Source organism: Lissotriton vulgaris, chromosome 5 (genome assembly GCF_964263255.1).
Source record: "Lissotriton vulgaris chromosome 5, aLisVul1.2, whole genome shotgun sequence".
Taxonomy (NCBI): domain Eukaryota; kingdom Metazoa; phylum Chordata; class Amphibia; order Caudata; family Salamandridae; genus Lissotriton; species Lissotriton vulgaris.
The window spans coordinates 1,994,711,198-1,994,732,215 of record NC_141693.1 but is presented as its reverse complement, the minus strand read 5'-3'; the positions used below and the strand labels follow the sequence as shown (position 1 = coordinate 1,994,732,215).

Below are 21,018 nucleotides of genomic sequence, written 5' to 3'. Positions count from 1 at the left end.
CACCTCAGTCTAGGACAGAGCGCACATCTTCGGGAAGTTCACCTCCTCTCTCTAGGGCAGAGCCCACATGTCCAGGGATCTTCGTTTCTTTATCTAGAACAGAACGCGCGTCTCTGGGGAGCCCAGATCCACCACTATTTAGGACAGAGCCCACACCATCAGGTAGCTCACCTTCTCTATCTAGGGCTGAGCTCACATCTCCAGGTATCTCAATGCTCTTGCCTAGGACAGACCCACATCTCAGAGTACCCACTCGTACCTCACTGTCTAGATTAAAGCACACACCTTCGTGCAGCTCACCTTCTCTGTCTGAGACAGAGCTCACATCTCCAGGTATTTTGATTACATTGTCTAGGACAGAACTCCTATCTCTGGGTAGCTCACCTCTTTTTCCCATCTGCCTCCCTCACTGTCTAGGTCAGAGATAACCCACCCCTCCTGCCCTGGACAGAACTCTCGTCGCTGCCAGGTATGTCAGCACCCTTACCTTTCCTGTCTGTGACCCCTTTTCTTGGCTCCGGGACGAGGTCTCACCAGGTTCTGGGGGGCATCTCTCAGCCCAAAGCTCTTTGCCACATGGCCCAGGTGGAGGAGGCGCACGTGGAAGATGTGCTTCAGGCTCTTGTGGTAGGTGGCGTAAGACCGGATGAAGGACTGCAGGGCTGGAAAAAACACCAACACGTCAAACATGAGCTCCCACTGCGACACCTCGATTTACAGTCATGTGCAGGAGTTCAAACAGGAGTTCAGTTTGTGGAATCATAAAGGAGTGGTGCCCTACCAAAGTCAAGTGGCATCTAATAATTTAGCACAGTCGGTCCCTTCATAGGTACCATCTTTATTCCAATATATCCAGGGCGGGCACACACCTGTGGACACCCACCAAGACTGGCCAGGGTGGGCTCATGAAAGGGCACGCACTTGCACACACTCACGGTTGCACTCACCAAGGCTGGCCAGGGCAGGCTCTGGTATGGGCACGCACCTGAGGACACACGCCAGGGTGGGCACAAACCTGTACACACTCACACCTGCACCACCAAGGCTGGCCATGGTGAGTTCTTTGGTGGGCACGCACCTGTACACACTCATGTTTGCACCCACCAAATCTGGCCAGGGCGTGCTCCAGGGTGAGCAGGCACCCGAGGACATCCACTAGGGCTGGCCAGGGCAGGCTCTTGGGTGGGCATGCACCTGCACAAACTCACGCCTGCCGCCCAAAACAAGGCTGGCCAGGGTGGGCACGCACCCTAGGACACTGACAAAGGCTGGCCAGGGTGGGCTCCAGGGTGCACATGCAGGCAGGCCAGGACGGGCACGCACCTGTGCGCACACACCATGGCTAGCCAGGGCGTGCATTGGGGTGGGCACACACTTGTGGACACCCTCCAGGGCTGGCCAGGGTGGGCTCTTGGGTGGACACACACACATGTATACACTCATGCCTGCACCCACCAAGGCTGGCCAGGGTGGGCCCAGGGTGGGCACACAGGGTGGCCAGGGCAGGCCCCGGGGTGGGCACACAGGGTAGCCAGGGCAGGCCCCGGGGTGGGCACACAGGGTAGCCAGGGCAGGCCCCGGGGTGGGCACACAGGGTAGCCAGGGCAGGCCCCGGGGTGGGCACACAGGGTAGCCAGGGCAGGCACACCTGTGGAGGCCCACCAAGGTTGGCATGGGCGGGCTCCGGGGTGGGCACACAAGCTGGCCAGGGTGGGCTCCGGGGCGGGCACACAAGCTGGCCTGGACAGGCTCCAGGCTGGGCACACAGGCTGGCCTGGGTGGGCACACAGGCTGGCATGGGCGGACTCAGAGGTGGGGCCACGGGCTGGCCAGGGCGGACTCAGGGGTGGGCACACAGGCTGGCCAGGGCAGGCCTTGGGGTGGGCACACAGGCTGGCCAGGGCAGGCTCTGGGGTGGGCACACAAGCTGGCCAGGGTGGGCATGCACCTGTGGAGGCCCACCAAGGTTGGCCAGGGCGGGCTCCGGGGTGGGCACACAGGCTGGCCAGGGCGGGCTCTGGGGTGAGCACACAGGCTGGCCATGGCGGGCTCCGGGATGGGCACACAGGCTGGCCATGGCGGGCTCCGGGATGGGCACACAGGCTGGCCAGGGCAGGATCCATGGTGGGCACACAGGCTGGCATGGGCGGACTCAGAGGTGGGGCCACAGGCTGGCCAGGGCGGACTCAGGGGTGGGCACAGGCTGGCCAGGGCAGGCTCTGGGGTGGGCACACAAGCTGGCCAGGGTAGGCATGCACCTGTGGAGGCCCACCAAGGTTGGCCAGGGCGTGCTCCGAGGTGGGCACACAGGCTGGCCAGGGCGGGCTCCGGGATGGGCACACAGGCTGGCCAGGGCAGGATCCATGGTGGGCACACAGGCTGGCGTGGGCAGGATGCATGGTGGGCACACAGGCTGGCCAGGGTGAACTCAGGGGTGGGGCCACAGGCTGGCCAGGGCGGGGACACAGGCTCCGGGGTGGGCACACAGGCTGGCCAGTGTAGGCCCTGGGGTGGGCACACAGGCTGGCCAGGGCGGGCACACAGGCTGGCCAGGGGCGGGCACACAGGCTGGCCAGGGTGGGCACACAGGCTGGCCAGGGTGGGCACACAGGCTGGCCAGGGTGGGCACACAGGCTGGCCAGGGCAGCCCCTCACCTGTCTTCGCCTGCTGGAGGGTCTCCTCGCTCGAGTGCACATATTCTTCAAACTTGCTCTGTAGGACGGTGGCCCGCTGCCGCAGCTCCTGCTCGCCGGCTCCCGGGGGCTTCTGGACGGGCAGCGAGGGGGCGGGGGGAGGGGGATTAAAGAAAAAGGCAGGCTTTGAGGTGCGAATAATAAAGCAGTTTAGAATAGATTTAATAACAGTAAAATCACACAGTAACCACCGAGGGCCACCGAGGGTAATCCTCTCTATATTACTAGTAAAAAACATCCTAACATTAATATTAAGATACTAAAGCCCAGCAAAGAGGGGGGAGGCGAGGGAGGGGGCCGGGGGCACCGGAGTCAAGGGGAGCAAAAGAGACAGAGGGGCTGGAGACAAAGGGGGGAGGCAGAGAGGGAGGAAGATGCACGTGGAGGAAAAGAGACGAGAGCGGGAAAGGTGAAAAGAGGGGGGGGGGGGCAGAAAGGGGAGATGGGGAGACTGAGATAAGGAGAGACAGGAGAAGGGGGGCTGAATTTAAGAGAGACCCTGGAGAGGGGGGAGACGAAAGAACCAGTGGGAGACTGTCAGAAAAGAAGGATGGAAAGGAAGGGGAGAGGGGCAGATAGATGAAGGGGGTAGAGGAAAGGGATGCAGAGAGGGACAGAGGCAGAGAGATAGAGAGGTGCTGAGGAAAGGAGGCAGAAAGAGGGAGAGAGGGAGGGACAGAGAGAGAGGGAGGGACAGAGGCAGAGAGAGGGAGGGAGAGAGAGGGAGGGAGGGACAGAGGCAGAGAGAGGGAGGGAGAGACAGAGGCAGGGAGGGACAGAGAGAGAGGGACAGAGAGAGAGGGACAGAGAGAGAGAGGGACAGAGAGTGGGGGACAGAGGAAAGGAGGCAGAGAGGGACAGAGACAGAGATTGAGATGTGCTGAGGAAAGGAGGAAGAAAGAGGGAGTGAGGGAATGACAGAGGGAGGGGCAGAGAGAGGGAGGGGCAGAGAGAGGGAGGGACAGAGGCAGAGAGAGGGAGTGAGAGACAGAGGCAGACAGAGGCAGAGAGAGGGAGTGAGAGACAGAGGCAGAGAGGGAGGGACGGAGAGAGAGGGAGTGACAGAGAGGGAGAGACAGAGGGGGGAGAGGAAAGGAGGCAGAGAGGGACATAGGCAGAGAGAGGGAGGGAGCGAGGCAGAGTGAGGGAGGGAGAGGCAGAGAGGGAGGGACAGATGGAGAGCGAGGGATAGAGAGGGGGGACAGAGGAAAGGAGGCAGAGGGGGACAGAGGCAGAGAGATGGAGAGGTGCTGAGGAAAGGAGTCAGAAAGAGGGAGAGAGGGAGGGACAGAGCAGAGAGAGGGAGGGAGGGAGAGACAGAGTCAGGGGGGGGACAGAGGCACAGAGAGGGAGGGACAGAGGAAAGGAGGCAGAGAGGGACAGAGAGATGGAGAGGTGCTGAGGAAAGGAGGCAGAAAGAGGGAGGGACAGAAAGAGGGAGGGACAGAGGCAGAGAGAGGGAGGGAGGACAGAGGTAGAGAGAGGGAGGGGGAGACCGGGGCAGAGAGGGAGGGACAGAGGCACAGAGAGGGAGGGACAGAGGAAAGGAGGCAGAGAGGGACGGAGGTAGAGAGATGGAGAGGTGCTGAGGAAAAGAGGCAGAAAGAGGGAGAGAGGGAGGGACAGAGAGAGGGAGGGAAAGAGGCAGAGAGAGGGAGGGAAAGAGGCAGAGAGGGAGGGAGGGACAGAGAGGGACAAAGGCAGGAAGATGGAGTGGAGCTGAGGAAAGGAGGGAAGGACGGACAGAGGGAGGGTGGGACGGACAGAGAGAGGGAGGGAGTAACACAGGCAGGTAGATGGAGGAGGGCAGAGGAAAGAAGGCAGAGAGAGGGAGAGGCAGAGAGAGGGAGGGAGAGACAGAGGCAGAGAGAGGTAGAGAGGGACAGATGCAGAGAAGGGGGGAAGGACAGAGGCAGAGGGAGGGACAGAGGCAGAGAGAGGGAGGGGCAGAGAGAGGAGGGACAGAGAGAGGGGGGACAGGGACAGAGGCAGAGAGGGAGGGACAGAGGCAGAGAGGGGGGGGCAGAGGCAGGAAGATGAAGAGGAGCAGAGCAGAGGAAAGGAGACAGAGAGAGGGAGGAACAGTGGTACAGGGAGGGAGAGAGGCAGAGAGAGGGAGGGACAGAGTGAGAGAAAGGGAGAGACAGAGGCAGAAAGATGGAGTGGTACAGAAAAAGGAGGCAGTGTGAGGTAGGGACAGAGGAAATGAGAGAGAGGGACAGAGGCAGAGAGAGGGAGGGACAGAGGCAGGTAGATGGCGAGGAACAGAGAAAAGCATGCAGAAAGAGGGAGGGACAGAGGGAAGAAGACATCAGTAAAGATGGTGAGAAACAGACTACGGAGGATGGAGGAGCTGGAATACATAGGCAACGTGAGAAGAAAGATTGAATATAGATGCTTAAACTAAATAGTAGAGACACAAGACAGTTTTAAAAGAAGTTAGAGACCGTAATCCATGAAGTAGAGAGTGGCTGACAGAAAAAGAGGGCTAGGTTGCAGGAATATAAAGTTGAACCCTTAAAGTTACTATGCAAACCTTAGCTAAATCCCCTGGAAGCTATGGTGCATGGCAGATAGACTTAACGCAGGACAATGTGTAAAGTATTTATGCAGTACCAAAACAGTAATAACGTTGAAATTCAAAACAATAAAAATCTGACAACACATTAGAAAAAGAGTACAATGTAATAAACAAAATCACACCACAGCGACATAAATCTAACGGGGAACCTGAGATATGAATTTTTTACGTTTAAAGTAGCACAAAAAAGCACAAAGTTCCAATGATAGTCAATGGTCACGGTAGAGCAGCACCTCATCGCAATTTGACCCTGGCAGCAAAGGAGCGCGGGTCAGATACATTAACAGGGTCAGGACTTTAAGTGGGATTAAAAAACTGGGGGGTCTCTCAAAGGGGCGTGGCAGTGTAATTAGGGGCGTGGCTTTCAAACACTTATGCTAAAAATCTGTGTTTAGCATAGTGTTGCCGCACTTGTATTTTGCTGTTTCTGCCATTGCATCCAGGTATGTGATACAACAAGTAACATCAGACCTACAAGAAATAAGGACTATTGGCTTTGTCAATTGTTATTAGTTGCATAAGAGAAATAAGCTGCAACTATGGCTTGTTACAAATAATATTGAAAAAGATTTCAATTAAAGCCCTGGTGACCCTACCACAATGTTGCTGCTCTTGCGTTTCAAAAGAGGAGGGAAATCCAGAAAGAAAATGACACTTTAAAAGGATTTCCCTTTCCCCACAACCCTCACCTGGCATGACGTCATGCCGTAACTTCTCTGCTAGTGAGAAGTGAGCAGTGTGGGCAGCGCACATCCATATGCCTACTCTCACGTAACGGGTCTCTATCGGGCTGTTTTGCGCACTGGCTCTTTTTTCCGGACTGGAGTGACAGCAAACTGCTGTCACTGCAGTCCGGAAAAAAACGGACCGTCTCTGTGTCAGCGCACAAAACAGAGCCCGATAGAAACCCGTTTCGAGGCCCCTTTTAAAAAACTGCCGGTGCTCAGACCCCTGGAGACCCGGCCCACTTAAAGCCCTGAACAGGGTTCATCCTTGTCAAAGACTTTAGTTCCCAATTCACCACAGGAGTACATTTCTAAAGCCCCCCCCCCAGGACCTAGGGGTGGTAGTTAGAGACTCACAGGGTGTCAAGCAGGGTCCAGTCTAGGTCCAGTTACCATTGATCAGCTGGGCATTGAAAGGAAAGGCCTCGTGTAGGTTGCTGTATCCCTGTAGCTTGAACAGGAGGCCAGCCTTACCTCTTAGTCCTGGGTACAATAGGGAGAGCAGCTCCACTGCTCTTCTCAGGTCCTCCTCTGATTTTCCACAGGTCTAGAAGTGCTGTGAAGTGGGTGCATGGAGATGCCACACTCATGCCTGGCATGAGCTAGTGGGCAGGAATCACCCCAGGGGACACCCTAACCAATGGGGTAGAGTGTCCCAGGGCTAACCCTACACACTTTGGACATTTTCAAGATGGCCAAAGTGTTCGGCCCCACTTAACTTGGGATCCAAGGGCTGGGAGTATGTATGTGGAGTGTACTATGGTAACCTTAGTTCCTTTCACATTTAACACCAAAATACAGTTTGTGGCAGTCACTGTACCCACAACTACCCCCGATAGACGTCTGGTAAAACAAAGATGAGTTTTCAACAACCAGACATGGGATACACAAGAATTATTGCAGTATCCAGCCATCGCCCTTTTAAGTGCACCCGGATTACTGTATGTAAACCCAGCAGATGCTTCAAACAGGCTATGACACTATAATGCCCAAAGGAGGCCACTGGTATTGGGTCCCAAAGAAGGGCCCTGACCAAGTGTCAGCCAACGCTTGCCTTCAACAGGGGGGGGCCTTTTTAAAGTTAATCAAGTGTTTGGTTTGGGCCCAGCCCATAGGCCATCCTGTCAAGAGCACACAACCACCTCCCCATAACCAAGACTCTTTGCCCTCGTCATGTTAACACGTTCACATCTAAGCCATGCCTATTCAAATGCTAATTACTCGCTGGCAGAAGATAGAGCGCAAAATATAACTTCAGCTTCCAGGGGCTTCAAGGTAACTTTTCTAAACACCATTCTTCCAAAGCATTCATTACAAAACTGACTTCGCCAGCGAGTTAGGATTGTGATAACAGCTTCAAAAAGAAAACCAATCAGCTGCTTCCTAGCCAGAGATAACATTTATCAAACAAAAAATTGTATCCCAATGCTTTCCTATGGAACAGCTAACCATGCTCCAGAGAAAACAACTTTAAGGGCATTTTCACAGTAAGGAAATGTTCAACATTAAACTTTTACATGTTCTGCTTTTAAATACCAATCACCTTGTCTTTGGGCAGTAAGGTCTACTGGGGGAGCGAGGGGGAGGACTTATTAATATCTAAACAGTTGCTTTAGGCTGGTCAAAAAGTGGTTATTGTGACAGGTTGAATCTGCAGTTTAAAACTGCACAGCCAGGCTACACTGGTGGACCTGGAGGCATGCTTTGCAGTGCCACAGCAGAGGATGGCACAGCCAGGCTACACTGGTGGACCTGGAGGCATGCTTTGCAGTGCCACAGCAGAGGATGCCACAGTGAGTGCTGCAGGGCACTGGTTGAATTTAATTTACAGACCCGGAGTACACTTGGTGCCATATAATAGGGACTTATAGGCAAATTAAACAAACCAATCAGGTGTATACCACTTTTACCAGGTTGAGAGGAGGAGCACAGGCACCTTACCACTGGTTAGCAGGAGTAAGATGCAAAGAGTTCCATAGCAGGAAAAAAAGGGTTCGGCAAAAAGGCGAAAAATTCTGGGGTGACCCTGAAGAAAAGGGCAACATTTCCCAACATGGACCTTCCTCTGTAAACCAATACGGTGTTGACGTACGGGTAGCACAGGAACCAGTGGGGGATGAACCAGAACACAAAGTCATAAACATAATGACAGACTGTGGTCTGTGATGAAAGTCAGGAGCCATGGGCTCCAGATAAGAGCCCCCCTTCCCCACCTTGCTGTCACTGCCATCATCCTTTGTGACAATATACAAAGTTCATTATGTGCAGTCTGACTTTGGGCAGAAGCACATACTTACCAGCCCAAGCCACTTTAATCCAGGGTGCCCAAGAAAGGAACATGCAAAAATGGCCATTCACTTTAAAAACCAATGATTAAAAATTTAATTAGGGATTCTTGTAGACTGGGATTTGGACCCTTGGCCAGTTTCCTTGAATTAAATAATGACTTTGCCTCTGCAGTCAGTTCTTTGAAGAGCCACACCCCAAAGGTGCATGAACCCAGAGAGAAGGCTTCCTGGGAACCGGTGCTGCCTAACCTTCTCCACTCTCACCACTTACCTGGAAGATGTTCAGAAGTTTGGACTGGATTGTGACTTCAAACGTCTATTACAGAACTTCTCATGAAGCATGCAGCAGACAGCGGCTCCTGGGTCCAGGCCCCGACGATCAAATCCTTTCTGCTACTGGTGTCCTGGAGATTTACATTGTTCCTGAGCTTCAAGTACGCCCCTTTAGCATTTGTCCCTTACGGTAGAGAGTCAAGACGTTAAAGATTTACGCAGGGAGGTGGTGTGGGGTTAGAGTCATAAGGAACTGTAAATCCTTTTTCACCCTTCGCAAGTTGCTGGAAACATGTTCTGAACCTGCATGGTTAGGGACAGTTATCTGTAACCACCTTGTACCTGGAAACCCCTTGGGGTAGCTGCGCGCCTTGCAAGTTGCTGAATAAATAAACTCAAAAGAACATCAAATACCAATCAATTAATGTCCAGCCAGTGTTTTTTCTTAAAAATGAGGCTCCCAATGTTCATAGATTTATACAGAATACACAGAGAAACCATCTATTTTCCTGCCTATATTATTTTTAAATATGGATTAAAATGGAAATGATGTGTTTTAGTGGGTGCTCTAAACGCCATCAGTCATGCCTGATAGGCCAATAGCTGTGTAGACTGACAGGTGAATGAGCTAAACACATGAGAGGACGTTTCTTTAAGGCTGCAAGAAGTATTCCAAGAGTCCAGCTCTGGGACCCGTCTTGATGGTTCATTTCTCCCAGACTAGTCCTAGCACAGTGTTTGTCTTTCAGTGTCTACCTGGAAGCTGTGGTGGAGCTGTGACCCTGCTGGAGATCCGAAAGAGGGGCAGAAAAGAGGAGGTTGAACCACTTGAATACCTGCTAACCTGTGGGCAGAGGGTGGTAGCCCTTCCAGGAAACAATGGAGTAGGAAAGGGCAGGAGCATGTGCCTGTTCTTCAACAGGGCCCTCTGTCTTCAACCTTCCACACCCTGGAGAGTAATCCACTACAAGGCTCCTCAGGCATGTCCTGGAGGCGCCCCTGTAATTCACATGGCTGTCTTGGGTTCTCTCTTGCCTCCATTTTTGGTACCACTTGGGTTTCTGGAAATCAATGGATCCCTGTGGAGCCAAAGCCACATGTACCAGACACTTCACACAGAGATGTTGTACATACACATGCATCATTCATGACCGACATGGATGGAGCAAAGGATCCGCACGCAAGAGACAGACAGGTCTATTTAAAACGCAGGAGAGGCCAGTAGGAGACTGCCCATAGCATGGGACAGGTTAAAACGCCTCTCCTGCCTCCAGAATCTGCTGCTGCCACCATGTTCAGTCCTCAGCAGCCCAGTGAGTGAACAGTCACTCTCAGAAAAGGGGGTCTCACATGGTGTGGCCATCTAGGCCACAAAACCGCTGACCCTGAATTATATGGAACTCTCTTCCACCGGAAGTACGCAGAATCTCCTCCACGACTGCTTTCAAACTGGAAGCCAAAAGATTCCTAATGAACACATTCTTACCCTAACTGGGCTGGGCTCACCTGCTCGAAGTCATTGATCCTATAACCATTGTACCCTCATTTGATGCTGGTCTTCTTTACCTCATTGTGTGCCCTCCTTCGTAGCCCGCTATATACCTGTTTATTGTATTACTCTCCTTAAATCATTTGTCTTGTAATTATGAGATTATTCCTGTTCTGTATTCTTACTTGATGTCGATATTGCATTTATGTCCTTCCTTCCATCCGTTTGTAAAGCGCTCTGATATCCTTCGGGATCTTGTGGGCGCTATATAAAACTTTATAAATAAATAAAGCGCCACTCTGGGTCCATCCGTTTGTAAAGCGCTCTGATATCCTTCGGGATCTTCTTCGCGATATATAAAACTTTATAAATAAATAAAGCGCCACTCTGGGTTGCATTTTGCGTTATAGTTGGCCCTCCGCAGACACAATTGTCCTGTGTGCCGAGACATGAAAGTAAAGAACCTACAGCACTTGCTGCTGAACTCGAGGCAGGAGCACACAGTCTTCACAGCCATGCGGAGTTGGGGGGGTCCCTTTGGTGCCAACAGTCTGAAGGGCTTTTCTACAGACTAAAAGTGTCCTCCAGCAAAAAAAGATCTTTAGTATCACCAAGTGAGAGCCTCCAGAATTGACAGAGGTACCTCAAAAAAGAGGCAGCCATGCCACAAGGGAGACCTAACAGGCCCTGACCAGTAGCAGGCAGCAGCATGGAATATTGACCCATATGGTACCCTGGACCCTCAACCTACACTATCCAGATAGGGCCCTACAGCAACTGGGACTGGCCTAGGAAACACAAACAACAATTGAGAGTCCAAGCCGAGATACTGGCCTTTCGTCTCCTCCCTGGCTCCCTGACCCAAGAGATACCCTGAACACATGACAGCCTCCCCTCTGATACTGCAAAGAGAGCCAAGACAAAGATGAGAGAAGGTCAAACAAGTTAGGAGACAAAAGGGATGGGAAGGGAGAAAAGGATAGTGCTGTAAAGTGGGGAAAAGGAGAGAGAAAGAAAGAAAGTAAAGGTAGGAGAGCGATCGAAGACAAAGGAGGAAAGAAGAAGACATACGAGAAAAGGCTAGACTGCAGCAAATGTGTAGGGGGAAAGAACAAATTAGAGGGTTCGATACGGGGCGGACACAGAGTCATCTTAAAAGAGAATGTGAAGTGGAGAAAATGGGCAACAGAAAGAGTACACGGATAGCAAAGAAAGAAAAGAGGACGAAACATCAAAAGTCAAGGACACAGGGCAACAGCGCAGAACGGGACATGACCACAGTCCTTCCCAAAAGGTTTCGGCCTCTGGAAAACCAGATTGGCTGGAGTAGAGTCACTCCAATGTCAACAGAAGACACGAACTGGGAGCACTGAATTCTCTACAGTGGACAACAGGGTGATGAAGTTTACGTGTAAACATTCCCCATTGCCTGGAAGTAAGGAGATTCTCCCTCCTAAGATGGCGACTACTCGGGCGAGCCGAGCAAACAGAATGGCAGGCTCGCTTGCAGGAGCCCATTGTTGCCACGCCCCTGCACTGAACATTCTACACACTCCTCAGGCTCGCTCAAGTGAGCCCATTGTTTCCACGCCCCTGCACTGAACATTCTACGCCCTCCTCAAGCTCAATCACGTGAGCTCATTGTTGCCAAACCTCTGCACTGAACATTCTACGCACTCCTCCGGCTCGCTCACGTGAGCTCATTGTTGCCAAACCCTGCACTGAACATTCTACGCATCCTCAAGCTCGCACACATGAGCCAATTGCTGCCATGCCCCTGCACTGAATATTCTACGCCCTCCTCAGGCTCGCGCACTTGAGCCCATTGCGGTCACGTCCTTGCACTGCACATTCTACGCCCTCTTCAGGCTCGCTCACGTGAGCCCATGGTTGCCCCGCCCTTGCACTGAACATTCTACGCTCTCCTCATGCTCGCTCACGTGAGTCCATTGTTGCCATGCTCCTGCACTGAACATTCCACGCACTCCACAGGCTCGCTCATGTGAGCTCATTGCTGCCACGCCCCTGCACTGAACATTGTACGCACTCCTCAGGCTGGCTCATGTGAGCCCATTTCTGCCACACCCCTGCACTGAAGAATCTACGCACTCCTCAGGCTCGCTCACATGAGCCCATTGTTGCCACGCCCCTTCACTGAACATTCTACTCACTCCTGAGGCTCGCTCACGCGAGCCCATTGTTGCCACGCCCCTGTCCTGAACATTCTACGGACTTCTGAGGCTCGCTCACGTGAGTCCATTGTTGCTACGCTCCTGCAATGAACATTCTACGCACTCCTCAGGCTCGCTCACGTGAGCCCATAGTTGCCACACCCTAGCACTGAACATTCTACACACTCCTCGCTCCAGTCCTGCCAAAATGGCTGGGACATACAACACCCTGTTTGACCTAATCCGGCCCCGATAAGAGCCAACTCTGTTAAGAGGCTTTGAAGCGATAGGCAGCATGTTCCATGTCAAGTCAGTCAAGTCAGATAATTTATATAGCGCACTACATACCCAGAGGGTCTCAAGGCGCTTAGGTAGGAGAGGAGGATTACTTGTCAAATATCCACGTTTTAAGTTGCTTTCTAAAGGCTAGGTGGTTCTGGGTAAGGCGAAGGTGGGTGGGGAGTGAGTTCCATGTTTTAGCTGCCAGGTATGAGAAGGATCTGCCTCCCATGGTGGTCTTGTTGATGCGGGGTACAGTGGCGAGGGCTTGGCTGGCAGAACGTAGTTGGCGGGAGGGGGTGTAGAAGGACAGTCGTGAGTTGAGGCATTCTGGTCCGATGTCGTAGAGTGATTTGTGTGCGTGGGTTAGCAGTCGGAAAGTGATCCTCTTATTGACGGGTAGCCAGTGGAGGTCTTTCAGGTGGCCAGAGATGTGTTCGTTACGCGGGATGTCTAATATGATCCTGGCTGAGGCGTTTTGGATTCGTTGGAGTTTCTTCTGGAGTTTAGCGGTAGTGCCTGCGTAGAGGGTGTTGCCGTAGTCCAGTCGGCTCGTGACCAGAGCATGGGTGACTGTTTTTCTGGTTTCGGTGGGGATCCAGCGAAATGTTTTTTTGAGCATGCGAAGAATGTTGAAGCAGGATGAGGATACGGCGTTGACTTGTCTGTTCATTGAGAGTGAAGAATCCAGGATAACGCCTAGGTTCCGTGCGTGGTCTGTCGGGATGGGTGCTTTTCCAAGGGCTTCCGGCCACCAAGAGTCGTCCCATGAAGAGGGGGATGTACCTAAGATGAGGACTTCTGTTTTATCTGAGTTCAGTTTCAGACGGCTTTGTTTCATCCATTCGGCAACTTCTTTTATTCCTTCGTGTAGGTTGGTTTTGGCGGTGCTGGGGTCATTGGTGAGAGAGAGGATCAGTTGAGTGTCATCCGCGTAGGAGATGATGTTGAGGTTGTGTTGGCGAGCGATGGCCGCAAGGGGGCTCATGTATACGTTGAAGAGGGTGGGACTGAGTGAGGATCCTTGTGGTACTCCACAGATGACTTCAGTGGCCTCGGACTTGAATGGTGGAAGGCGGACTCTTTGGGTTCTTCCGGTGAGGAACGAGGTGATCCATTCAAGTGCTTTTCCTTGTATTCCGATGTTTCTGAGGCGTTGTAAAAGGGTGCTGTGGCAGACTGTGTCGAAGGCTGCAGAGAGGTCGAGGAGGATGAGGGCGACTGTGTCTCCATTGTCCAGTAGAGTTCGAATGTCATCTGTTGCTGCGATGAGGGCGGTCTCAGTGCTGTGTTTTGCTCGGAAGCCAGATTGTGAGGAGTCGAGGGATTTGTTGGCTTCTAGGAAAGCGGAGAGTTGGTTGTTGACAGCTTTCTCGATGACTTTGGCTGGGAAAGGAAGGAGCGATATGGGGCGATAGTTTTTGAGTTCGGTGGGGTCCGCTGTGGGTTTTTTCAGGAGGGCGGTGAGTTCAGCGTGTTTCCAGCTTTCCGGGAAGGTAGCGGAATTGAAGGAGCAGTTGATGACGTCTCGGAGGTGCGGTGCTATTATGGAGTCTGCTTTGTTGAAGATGTGGTGAGGACATGGGTCTGTGGGGGATCCTGAGTGGATAGAGTTCATCAGGCGGATGGTGTCCTCAGTGGAGATTGGGTTCCAATCGTTAAGAGTGTTCAAGAGGGGAGGTTGTTCATCATGTGGTTGGGTGGGTTGGACTCCGGGTTGGTTGTCGAAGCTGTTGTGGATGTCTGCAATTTTGTTGTGGAAGAATAACGCCAGGGAGTCGCAGAGGGCTTGAGAAGGGGTGATGTCGTTGGAGTTGGCCGAGGGGTTGGTAAATTCCTTGACGATGTTGAAGAGTTCCTTGCTGTTGTGGGCGTTGTTGTCTAGTCGATCCTTGAATGCTGTTTTCTTGGCCTTTCGGATTAGTTGGTGGTGTGTGCGGGTGGCGTTTTTGAAGGCGTCCTTGGTGCTAGTGGTTGGGTCTTTTTTCCAGGCTTTTTCAAGGGAGCGGCAGAGTTTCTTGGACTTCTTAAGATCATCGTTGAACCAGGAGGCCTTCTTGCTGCCAGGTTTGCTTTGACGTTTTTTCAGTGGTGCTAGGATGTCGGCGGTGTTGGATATCCATAGGGTGAAGTTGGCGGCGGCTTGGTCTGGGTTAGAAGAGTGGGCTGGTGTGTTTAGAAGGAGCGATGAGGAGATCTGGTCGATGGTGATTTTGTTCCAGTTTCTTTGCAGAGTTGGTTGGAGGTGGTTGGTGGGTTTCGGCTTGTTGTAGGTGAAGTGAACGCAGCTGTGGTCAGTCCAGAGGAGATCCGTAGTGTGGCTGAAGGAGACATGATTGCTGGAGGTGAAGATGGGGTCGAGTGTGTGACCTGCGATGTGGGTGGGGGAAGTGACCAGTTGTTTAAGTCCGAGGTTGGCGAGGTTGTCCAAGAGGGTGGTGGTGTTGCGGTCGTTGTTCTTTTCAAGGTGAAAATTGAGGTCTCCCAGAAGGATGTAATCTTTGGAGGGGAGCGCGTGTGGAGTGATGAAGTCCGTGATGTCTTCACTGAATTTTGAGCAGGGTCCTGGTGGTCTGTAAAGGAGGGTGCCTCTGAGTGTGGTCTTGGGATCGATGTGGATCTGGAAGTGAAGGTGTTCAGAGTTGGCGAGGTTGACGTCAGAGCTGGTTGAGATGTGGATTGATTTTTTATGGACGATAGCGATTCCTCCTCCTGTGTGGCCGGTGCGGTCCTTGCGTGTGATCTTATAGTCTTCCGGGATGGCAATGGTGATGTCTGGGGCGGAGGAAGCGTTCATCCATGTTTCTGTAAGGAAGGCGACGTCCGGAGAGATGGTGTCTAGTAGATTCCAGAGGTTGATGGCGTGTCTGTGGACCGATCGGGTGTTGAGCAGGATGCATTGTAGGTGGTTGGCGTCGGGAATCTGAGGTGTGGTCGTAGTGGAGATGTTGTCGGTGCCACTGAATTTGCAGGAGTAGCAGGAGAAAGGTCCATGGGTGTGTCCAGGAGCAGCTTGGACGCAGTTGGGGGCACGGCCGGGGTTAAGGGCTAGGAGGGTGGCGGCATCGTAGGAAATGCGGGAGGGCTGGGCAGCGCGAGGGGCAGGGGGTCTGGCGCTGGGCGCGGTCCAGGCGCGGACGGGCGTAGACGGGCTTACCTTTGGCGCACCTTCGGCGCGGATTGGGCGCGAAATTCTGCGCGTGAACGCTGCGCGCTGATGCATTAGTCATATATGGATGGTGGAGGGGGCGGAGCGTGGGAGGGGCTGCAGGGAGGCGGGAGCGAGGTCCAGGGAGGGTCAGGGACGGTCAGCAAATCAACAAAATGGCTGTGTGGTAAACAAATGTTGCGAGCGTCTCAGCCAACAAAAGCCACACTGAAATTGGAGCGCTATGCAGGGCAAGACTATCTGAGGCCAGCAGAGAGAGGAAAGCGCTATATCAGGTGAGGTTACAAAGCGCTATGCAGGGCTAATAATTAATCACACTCGACATGTAAATCTGTTAGGCAGCAAGGCACAGCAGCGTGACCGCAGCGCAGCTTTGAATTCCTGATTATGATGAAAATGGCAAGAAATGCGATGCAGAATTCAGCTTTAAAAATACGATACCAGCCAGGAGAGGAGAGGAGGGAGGGAGCGACCGTTTCTGGTGTAGGAGCTTAACAAATCTGTACTCAAATGTGTGTGTTTATAGTTGTTAAGAACGGTACGGAGGTTGGGGGTGGTGCTTGTTTGGGTACAACGGGTGTGTTTCTGCAACGCTGATTTTAAGTTTTTTAACTAAAAAGGACAACCTCTGCTCACTAATGATTGTTTGGAAACAAAGTGTCATCATCTGATCACATTTTTGGGGGAAAATAAACATTCTCAAAACACGAGCCGAGGGAATAGAAACAAATAGTGTGTCACAAACCACGTATATGCTGAGGAGACTGCAACATGTATAAGGGCCAGTCTCCATGGGAGGGTAAAAACCACCACAAGGAGGAACAAATAAAACAGATTCACCTATGAAAAGCATCAATTTATGAACGTCACATAAAGGAACCAATGACAAGCGATGGGCGTGCTCAAAGCTCACAGAGCAGATACCGCATGTCGAGAGACAGTGCATGTGCTGCCTAGGCTCGACCTAAAAATAAGGCAAAAGCGAGAGAAAGCACCCAGAAAACCAGGGAGGAAGCAGAGCGGTGCAGCAGCACAAGAGAGCTGGGCCTGGGACCTGCATATCTACACACTGGGTGGATGAAAGGCCAATAGCACTAAACTCATCTAAAACCAAATTGATGTAAATACAGATGAATACAGGTACAAAACAATCTACCTCTTGCTATGATTCGTCCCAAGGAGCGGACTCAGGAAGAGGCCGCCACTGGGAGTAACTTTTTATCCACCATGGAGCATTTCTCAAAAACTACAGTCCCTATCTGATGGTGTCAGGCACTCACAGGAGCACAGGGCGAGGCATGGGTCACTGCTCTTCCTACAAAACACTGGTGCAGCACCCCTGCCTCTCCCTCACGGTTCCCTTGGCAGTGTGGTCTTGAACAGCACCGAGCAGGTTCACGATGATAGGGCCAGGCGCTCACAAGAGCACAGGGTGAGGCCGGGTGGGGCTCGATGACTGCTCTTCCCATTACACAGCACTGGTGCAGCACACCTGCCTCTCCCTCGAAGTCCCCTTGGCAGTGGTCTTGCACTATCTTTAGCACGCTCACGATGATGGTGTCAGGCTCTCGCATGAGCAAGGCCAGATGGGTATGATCACTGCTCTTCCTACACAGCACTGGTGCAGCACCCCTACCTTTCCCCCCTGAGGTCCTCTTGGCAGGGCTCCTGCACAGCTTAGATCATGTTCACGATGATGCTGTTGTGTTTGCACAAGTTGCTGCTGCCCCCCCTGGAATGTTTACATGCAGGACTGAACCCCTTGATATGAAGGACAGGGAGTCTACCAGGCTCACACCCCAATACACGCGTGTTGCTGCTGGGCCTCCAGAGACTCTGCAGAGCTCTTCTTTCCTTTCCTTTGCAGTCCATTTAAGGTGGGCCCATAAGGATGCTCCACACAGAATTACATATTGAGTAGACGTAAGTGCACTTCAGGACTAACCTTCACCACTTTTTAGAATAAACCTAGTGTTACGTCGTCCTCAGGGTGTGGCCTCTGAATCGAAGACACATTAAATACATGCATCTGAAATAATGCTTCGCTCGGTGACTATTTCCTGAGTCCTTTTCAGGTCTCGCCTACAAACCGCTTTAGCGGTCGGCTTTCGAAACTCCTATTGTGTACACTACTGATCCTTCGAGTGGGCTTTGGGTGAGCCTGATCTCGGACGGGCTTTGTTATTTCCCTTCTAATTCTGGATAAGGATGAGTTTGCTAAAAAGAGACACCCCTGGTCAGTCATTAACTCATTCATTAAATTAGAACCACAATCTTATCTCACAACACATTTAAAATCATCTTTAAGAGATAGATTTATGCTGTTACGATTTGGGAGATACACCTCCAAGGATGGAATCCCATAATGGGAATTAAATTGGCCCACAAACAGTTGTCGGTTATGTGATTTTTATAATGAATCTCTTACACATATCGTAACCACTTGTCCACAACTGTTAGAAGAGAGGAAATCTTTATTTAAATCCATCTTCAATGAATTAGGGATGAGAACATGTTGTCAAGCTATCATAACTTGCCTCTCTGGGAACTCTTGTCGTCTGACCGCCCAGTTTGTAAAATTCATCCTTGTTTCAGAAAAAAAGTTAGTCTCAGAGTGCAACACTTGATTTGAGATGTTTGCCTAGACAATTAACGATTGGTTGCATAGGATAATTCTAATAATTTAAAAGAAAATGACAAACAAAAAAATTATAAAGAATTATTTTATTGGGTATCACAAAAATTTTAAACGGAAAATGTAATCCCATACATGGTTCTTGACGTTTTATGAACGGCTTTGAAACAGGAGTTTTATAAGATTTTATTAGCTAGCAGTAATTGGGTAAATCCAAATATAGAACCAATTACTTGCTTATTGTGGGCCTGTTTCAAATAGAGATAATTTCTCTTATTTTATTTGCTGTCAGACCTAAGAATTTGCACAGGTGCACTTTAATTATTGCTGCTAGATGTAATTCAATTCATAAGTGCACTTTAGCAATTGCTGCTTGATGTAAAACATTGCACAGGCACTTTAATAATTGATGTTAGATGTAAAACATTGTACAGCTACATTTTAACTATTGTATTTTAACTATGGTATCTTAAATTTGGATTTTAAAGTAGGGGTTAGTGTAGGTGGGTAGCTGTCGTCTAAAGATGCGGTACTAGATTGATTGGACTGATATAATCAAGTGGATTGTAACTATTGCTGCTAGATACTAGTAAGATGCTACACGAGCTAACTATTGCACTTTAATCATGGCATGAATTTAAAAAAAAATTGGGGGGGTGGGGAAGTGTGGGTTGTTTTATCGAGATCTTTTTTTATTACAAATTTGAAGTGATGTTTTATGTAACCAGCGTGAAATAATGAATCGAAATATAATGTATCATGAAATCGTTTTTAATCTAATGCTTTATATATGTTATGAAATGTAAATATTAGCGGTAACAAATTGGTATAATTAACTTTTTGTCGTAACAAAGGATTTTTCTTTTTCTTTTCTTTTTTCCGCTAGTAATGATTTTATTAATCAACAATAAAGAATTTGATCCCTCTCCCTTCTTCTAATTCACCGGCTTCTCTTCCTCTTCTTGTGTTCTTCCCTCCCCTGGAGCACAGCTGTTTAACAGTGTTTGACTGGATTCGTTTTATCATTTCACTACGTGGGGAACTACTTTTTTTTTCTTTTAGGACCTGGTGGCAGTGCAAGTGTTTTTACTTTTCACCTATCCACTCTTCCGCTTTTGTTTTACCCCCTCCACCACTTCCTCCGTTGCTCTCCAACACTGCCGCAGCTTCTCGCTCCTCCTTTTCAGGAACTGCACAGTGCGACCGAGCTTCGAATGTATGACGTTACAACGCATACATTCACAACGCATACCATTACATCTAAACTTTTACAACGCAGGATCAATTACAACGCATGCCATTACAACGCAGCTGCTATTACAACGCATGCCATTACAACGTAAGTATGGGTAAGTATTTTTTTATTTTAATTAATGGGAATGTAATAGTAGAGTAAATATTGGATAGTGTAGGGGTTAAAATTACTATTCCAACTCCAGGGGTCGTAATAGTAGGGTAAGTGTTGGATAGTGTAGGGGTTAAAATTACTATTCTAACTCCAGGGAGGTGTAATAGTAGGGTAAGTGTTGGATGGGGTTAAAATTAAATTAAATACTTACCCATACTTACGTTGTAATTGCATGCGTCGTCATGGATCCTGCGTTGTAAAAGTTTTGTTGTAGTGGCTGTTTCCCCCGAGCTTCTGGCGTCTATATTTTACACCCCTGAGTTTACTTTTGCCTACTTTAATTTATCATACAAAGATGGAAGTCTGCATCTTGGAACAGTAAAATAAACTTTAAGAAAAAAGGCATAAAAGGTTGCTGGTGTGTTAAGAAGGGATACGCACGCATTGTGTTATCACAACACGTGCATGCACTGGTGCCCATCTTCAAATGCTCTTCGTAAAACTATTTCTAACATGGCCACCAAAGGAACTGGGTGAGGAGGAGGAGGGGTCAGACTTGCCACTGGGGAGATCAAGGAAAAAACCTTGAAAATCGTGAGACCTGACCCATTGTCGATAAGTGTGGATAAGTCAGATGTGACCCTCAGCACATGCATATATACAACACTGGGCTCTAACCTCATGCTCTCTTTCAGAGGAAATGTTGCTATATTTGTTACCCAGTAATCAAAGATCAAGGGTGAGGGAGTGAAGAGGAAGCGCCAAAGAGCACTCGGGTGGATGCATCCTCCTCCATGCAAAGATATAAAAAAACAAAGAGATCCACCTCTAGGAGGTTTCTTGTATGTCTAGTGATGTAAGACATACAAGTATTTGTTAAAATACCCCTCACACACCAAAAGGGCCCTTGGTGTCATGCTTCATCATCGGGGTCTTCCCGCCCTGCTGCGGGGCGGGGCGTGCTGCGACTAGCGACTACGCTGGAGCACCTTAAATTGTAAGTGCTATGTGAGGTGTATTTGAGTGAGTGACGTAGGGTCAGTGGTGGATGGCAAAGTGATGTTAAAAAAAACCTGGCCTTATGGATTCAAAAAAACTTTATTGGTCATAGGTACTGTTAAAAGCCGTGTGTCGGAGAGTCAAAGCTATTAATGTGCTGATTCTCCTGAAGATGTCAACATGTTTCGAGGCTTATAACAGCCTCTTCGTCAGGACTGAGTTAGATCCCTCTGTCAGTCACTAGTTGCTATCAATATGTGAGAAGTGTATGTACAAGTGGATATGTTAAAAGATACAATACCTATGTGGTATGAATATATGTATAGCTCAGTCATTATTTCTGAAAATAGGCTACGAAAGTAAGGAG

At 50.3% G+C, this 21,018-nt stretch overlaps 1 protein-coding gene across 1 annotated transcript in view; it reads right to left on the bottom strand.

Annotated features, from left to right (window-relative positions):
- DDX31 (DEAD-box helicase 31) overlaps positions 1-21,018 on the bottom strand; it is a 201,356-nt gene that overhangs the window by 17,018 nt on the left and 163,320 nt on the right. The window contains exons 18-19 of the mRNA XM_086924761.1: positions 2,656-2,767; positions 488-662 (exon numbers count right to left, since the gene is read on the bottom strand). Coding sequence (XP_086780887.1) covers positions 488-662; positions 2,656-2,767 — 287 coding nt within the window. The remainder of the gene's footprint in view (positions 1-487; positions 663-2,655; positions 2,768-21,018) is intronic.